General features: G+C 32.6%; 1 protein-coding gene across 1 annotated transcript; it reads left to right on the top strand.

Annotated features, from left to right (window-relative positions):
• The first annotated feature begins 314 nt into the window (after positions 1 to 314).
• Positions 315 to 5499, top strand: Pmm2 (phosphomannomutase). Its single transcript, XM_043004700.2, has 7 exons — positions 315 to 477; positions 2279 to 2393; positions 2715 to 2791; positions 3156 to 3347; positions 4074 to 4149; positions 4314 to 4393; positions 4716 to 5499. The coding sequence occupies exons 1-7, from the start codon at positions 412 to 414 to the stop codon at positions 4851 to 4853; spliced, it is 744 nt and encodes a 247-aa protein (XP_042860634.1). The 5' UTR covers positions 315 to 411; the 3' UTR covers positions 4854 to 5499.
• Positions 5500 to 6565: the final 1066 nt, after the last annotated feature.

Raw genomic sequence — 6565 nt, 5'->3', positions numbered from 1 at the left:
CCCACATTCTATGAAACATAATGATACAACGCCACCCTCACAAAAATCAACAATAGCTGATCAAAATTAATCTAACATCAAGCTACAAATACAAAATAATATCACTAATTGCTAGATCCGCTAGACTCATAAAAAATCAACCTAGAGATCAAAACCAACCAAATTTAGAACCATATCATCACCCTCACCATAAAGAAAAGAAGAAGAAGAAAACTACAACACCAAAAATCCAAACCTCATCCCCCCCCCCCCCCCCTCAAAAAAAAGTAGCACTAAGCGCTAGATTCGCTAAACTCTCCGCTAGATAAAGTGTTGATGTGGCGCGTGGGAGAAACAGCTGATGCCGCTTCGTGAATCAGCTGTCAAGTCGCTCGCTCCGTTTTCCTCCGTTTTTCTTCGATTTTCTTCAAAATGGGGAGGATTCCTGGGATGATTTGCCTCTTTGACGTTGATGGGACTCTGACAGCTTCAAGAAAGGTCAGGATTTATTCGTTTTGTTGAGAAGTTTTTATAAGTTTTTTGAAAGTTTGTCTTGGATTTGTTGTTTATCGAAGGAAGGATAATCGGGTTTTATGTCTGAATTTTTGTAATTCTGTTTGATAATTGTTGTTGATACGTTATGTTTTTCAGATTTAGGTTAACGACATTAATTAGACGGTTTTGCCTTTAGGAATTATATTCAATGACATATCTTAGATAGTTTGAAGTTTAGTTTAACTCTATCTTAGATTCTGTCCATGTAAATGCATTAAAAAGTTCACGAATGATGAAAAAATATAAATGTCAAAGTCTCTCAATATAATTTTAGCTCCAGACATTTTTAGATTATGAGTTAAATTAATCCAAAGACTTTTTTCCTCAATGAAAGAGGCGGTGGAAACTGAAAATGAAAAAAAGGTTCCTGATATTATACAATTAAAAGCATTAATAATGTGATCTACCTTTATTCATAATCATTGGGTGCCAGAAAATAAATACTGGATATTTATTTGCCTTTGCTGGAGTACCGAAGGCATGCAGACCACAGTAGTATGATGACTATATGGATTAAATACAACTACAGTTTATCTTATCCAGACTTTGTTCAGATTAGGATTGCATGAAGTCTATTTATTCACGCTCAGGCTAAGGACAACAAATCTTTACCTTGTATATTCAGCCCAATGAGATAGACTGGTTCCTTTATGTGATATTAACGTGCTAGAGAGGTCAACAAGCTCTGCATTGCTAGAATACACTGAAATTTTGTCAGTCTCTTTATATGAAGGTGATTAATAGTTAAAAATGATCATCAAGAAATTGTAAGGTAATTCTTGAACCTAGAACCACAAGGCAAGTCCCAAGAAAGCCATGGTACTCCGGCAAGGTCCACCAACTATCAACTGCAGATATTTTATCAAAGTAGAGCTTGGTTCCTTACATGACAGTTCACTGAAAATTTACAAGGTTTGTTATGCTAAAATATCTGTGGTGGAAGTTTATTGGGCTTGAATCAACAAAAATATACCATTGAGAAGCAGTTGTGGGCAAACGTCCATTTTCCGTAAATTATTTATTACACCTGAGAGTATAGCTTTATGTATTGTTTACAGCAGTTATTATAGTTGTCCTCTGTCTCTGCATGGGCCTCCTTTCAAGATTGACCAAATGTTAAAATGAGAGAAAAAATAAGATAATGGCTATATGTATATCTAATTTTTTCTGGGCTCTGTCAATAATTCTGTTAGGTTGTATGTCTTTCCTTTGATTGAAATGTGAAGTGATATTAGGATTCTTATATGGCATATATTTACATGCTTGTCCTCTGGTGAGGAAATTTTAGCTTCGATAGCAGGAGCTTGTGATATATGTATTAGGCTAATGCAGTAATAATCATGATAGTATTAATAATTTAATTAATATTAGTATTAATAATAGTTAATTAAGATTTAGATGTTTCCCCTGACTAATAGTTTAATAATTATTGCTAGAGTTGATGTGATATATTCTGGTTTTGATTACTTTGCCTGCTCCGTAAGTATCACAATGTTTATTTTTTATTTATTTATTTATTTTTTTTTTTTATTATTATTTTTTTTTTGTAGCATCATCTTTCTGTATATATAATATGTTCCAGTATAGATAGATATATATGATATAAAAAGAGCAAAAGTGGCTCTTTAACATTACAACCATAATTATACATTTATATTCATCTTATTTAATTTCATTCATACCAAATACTCTCATTGGTGTTATATACCTTCAATAAAAACTTCATGTACTTTATCTTTCACAGCTGATCCTCAAGGAGATGTCAGATTTCATGGAGAAGGTTCGCGGAAAGGTGACATGCGGTCTCGTAGGAGGTTCGGACCTGAAGAAGATTGCCGAGCAGATGGGCGGCATGGAAGGTATTTTTTCTATTAGGGGAATATAGTCCCTCCCTATAGATTAATTTTTTCCTTATGTCTATACACAAGCTATTTCCATATTTTCTCTCAGTATCTCACTAAAGATACTGAGAGAAAGGCAAGACTTATTCAAATATCAAAAATATTTTGTGATAGAGGTTTTGAGTTATTGTTTGTATAAATGTATTTGATTATATATAAATATATATATATAATTTTATTTATTTATTTATTTATTTATTTATTTACACACATACACACAAAATGTTGATGCCGGTATATTTGTATATGTTTTTTAATATCTCTTTTTCATTATTACAGAGGTCATGAAATATGACTTTGTCTTTGCGGAAAATGGCTTAGTTGCTTTTAAAGAAGGACAGGAAATTGGTAGAGAGGTGAGTTTATTCATCATGCACAGCAGCCATAGATATGAAGATTTTTGTGAGTGTGTCTTTGCGTGCTTGTGTGTGCATTTTTCATACTAATAATTGCACATTGATTTCTAATTTTCACAGTTGAGTTTTTGAATTTTAAAGAATTTGTATTGACACTGATCCAGCATATATTGTACTAGCAATAGATATACTTTTTAGCAAAAGTATAGAAAGTTCAAGAATATTATTAATGTTTATTGGTAATCAAACGTAAAAAAGATGTCCAACCATTTCCAATCTTATTATAAAGAAACCTCTATCTACACTCAGTGTTGTTAGTAATCCCACTTTTTTTTCTTCTTTTTTTTTTTTATACATACATCAGTCAATCCAGAATCACATGGGTGAAGAGAAGCTCCAGGAATTCATCAACTTCTCCCTGCGATACATGTCGGACATCAAGCTGCCAGTCAAGCGAGGAACCTTCATCGAGTTCCGCAACGGACTGATCAACGTGTGTCCTGTCGGCCGCAGCTGCTCCCAGGAAGAAAGGGATCAGTTTGGGGAGTACGACAAGGTTGGTTTAAGCTCGGATGTGTTTGTCCAAGAAAGAAAAATAATAATTCTGCTTAGAGAGTGCTATAGGAATGACACACAGTTGTTGGTGTACAGGGAAATGTATTTATTCCATCCATTTTGAATTGGTGTATTTTAACTAAAAAGGAGTTTTGTGTGTGTATTATTATACTTGGAATTCAAGTAGTATTACATTCCTTCTCAACCAGAAAGTAATCTGGATAGTAATGCAACCTACGATTTATGGGATATAGAAGAAAAAGAAAATGTCAAAGAATGTAAAACTTTATGGTCTCATGCATGGCATCTATTCAATTTGACTTACAGATTGTATATTGATATGTTAAATGCAAGGCAACAGATAGTGAAATGTACATACCCATAGAACTGTGTATAATTATCTAATTTGTAATACAGATAAAAATAAAAAAAAACACTAACACTTAATGTACTACTGAGCAGATGTAATATTCAAGAATATGTATGATTTATGTCAAGGATCGGATAAATACGGATAGGGTGTCTCTTTGTTTTTTAAGGTAGTAGCTGGTGATATCGAATATTATAGATTATATGGGAATAGAGATTTAGAATGATATGAATTTTAAATAAGTAGTTTTTTTTTTTTAAGTTAAAGTTTTGAATTTTAAAAAGATAGTATATAGTGAGGAATTACTTATTAAGTAATGGTATCAGATATTAAATACAGGTTCATTTTTCCCTACAGGAGCACCACATACGTGAGCAGTTTGTTAAGGCTTTGGAAAAGGAGTTTCCTACCTTAGGTCTTGTATACTCAATAGGTAATTATTAATGAAAACGGCTTTAGTGGAAGTTTTTGTCCTGTTTAATATTTGAAATCAGTTTTGCTAACACAGATTCATAAATGCAAAATATAGCTGACTATTACAATATAAAGCCAGATATTACTTAAGTCTTACTCCTCTTTGATTTTTGTCTTCTAAAGGTGGACAAATCAGCTTTGATGCATTTCCCACGGGATGGGATAAGACCTACTGCTTGAGATATTTGGAAAAGGATTTCAAGGTGAGTAAATATCAGTATGAGGTGAATCTCCCTGATTCTGTTAAAAAAAATTGTTGTTATTTGTCAATGTGTATTAATGTTTTTGCAGGTAGAGACTATGGATGATACTACTGAGTCTTATGAAAGAATTTGCAGCCTTCTCAATGTTGTTTATTGCAATAGTTTATTTATGAGTAATATTTATTAAAGCTCAGATTGTCATTGCATGTTAAATAACATGTTAGATAACAAAACCTCATATTATGAGGATAAAAATAAGATTTGTAAAAGCGAACAGAAAAAGCACAGTTGTATATATTCTACATGGCTCTTACCATTACAGGAAATTCACTTCTTCGGTGACAAGACGGACAAAGGGGGAAACGACCATGAGATCTATGAGGACGACAGGACCGTAGGCCACAAGGTCACATCCCCAGATGACACGAGAGAACAGTTAACACAGCTGTTGAAGCTCTGAGGGTAGTTGAGAGTTGTGTTTGCAAGGTTTGAGAATTAAGATCACAGTATTACGGTATATCGCTGGTTGTGAATAAAGGCTTGTTCCTAATTTCTGTCACGTGTTTGTTCTGTTATGCATCTGATCTGTTTTATAGAAATTGCCTCATATTGTCATAGAAGGATTGTATTCTCAAAGAATGTACTTCAGATCAACTTTTTATGGAAAGAATGTATACAATACAGCATGTAGTTCATAGAGATTGGATCAAGTTATTCCATCTGTTGTGCATTCTCTTTTTTTTTTATAGGAAATTGAGACGGCTATTTCCTTATTGTTACTATTTAACAGCTTCATCGATTTAAGTCTTAATATTTATTTATTTAATATTTTGTTATTGAGCAGGAGTTAGTGTGAATTGTCGCACTATCAACTATTAGAGGACTTCCATATAAAGTCTGCCATTGATTGATTGTCTAACTTCAGCACTTGAGTTGCATAGGTTGATGATATTTATAAACTCGATTTTGAGGGTCTGGGGTCGATAGGTTTGAAGATTTAAGTAATTTTGCACATAGATATATTGTGGTACTCCAATATCTGTTATTTATAAGTGATTTTATATTATTGTTATACAGTGGTATTAAACAATAAAATTCATATTAAATTGTGTCTAAGTTATTAACATAGCTTCGATATTGGTTTTGTATTATGTACAGTGACCATTAACTGTATCCCTGTTTTCGTTAAATGAAAATGGGGATAAAGTGCATGCATAACTTATTAGTAATACTTATTAGTATTTTGTGATATTTTGTGTTTGTTTCCAGAAGTAATCCTCATATGATTTGCCTCAATATGTTGACATTTTAAGAAGTATCACAACAGATTCTTAAATATCAAATTTAAGTATTCTTGGATCATTGTTGCAGCTTTGGCAGAAGACCTAACATACTTTTGAGTTTAAGAAAGATATTTGGGTACTGCTTTTGGAAAGACCTATTCATATGCCACTTAAAGGAAAATTATACAATAGAATGAAACAAAGTGAGTTCTTAGATTAATACTGAATTACAGGTCGAGTTTCAATGTAGGCTGAGATACTCCACAAATATGTAGTGTTGGGTGATGGCCTTCGCTGTAACTCTTCTTTCTTTCTTTCTTTCTTATTTTCTTTTAATAGAAATATGGAGAGATAGATAGCTTTTTTTGTGTATGGGTTTGTATTTATGTGTTTGCATTCATGTGTGCACAAGCAACCATGTAACTATGGATGTGTGAAACTTAAAACAAATAACTGTTTGGCTTGGCTCTACAAGAACACTGTCGCCCTCATCTATATGCAAAATCACTTTCATATTCAAATTCAAATCATATGTACAAAGCCTAGTTTATATATATATTCAGATCTGCAATATATCCCAAGTTAATTTACACACCCTTTTTTATTGATATTTTTTTATATTTTTTGGACAAGTATGTGAAGTAAATTTTGAGACTCGAGACACCACCAAACCCTCCACCCAGTATTGATATGGCAAGTAATGTTGCAATTTCTTCCTCTGTCAGATGTCACTTTTTAAAAATTATGTTGATGTTTGTGAGACCTTGTGATCCTGTTTATTTTTTGTTTGTTTATTGTGTCAAAACTTTTTCTGATCAGTTTGTTCAAAGTTTATTTACTTGGTGGAATTTCAAGCTTTTTCTCGTATGGAAAGATGTAGGAGAAAAGT

This window comes from Penaeus japonicus, unplaced genomic scaffold, assembly GCF_977035675.1.
Source record: "Penaeus japonicus unplaced genomic scaffold, GWHDUDI00000001_assembly GWHDUDI00000031, whole genome shotgun sequence".
Classification (NCBI taxonomy): domain Eukaryota; kingdom Metazoa; phylum Arthropoda; class Malacostraca; order Decapoda; family Penaeidae; genus Penaeus; species Penaeus japonicus.
Note: the sequence above shows the minus strand (reverse complement) of the source record. Positions and strands in the feature narration are given on the sequence as shown.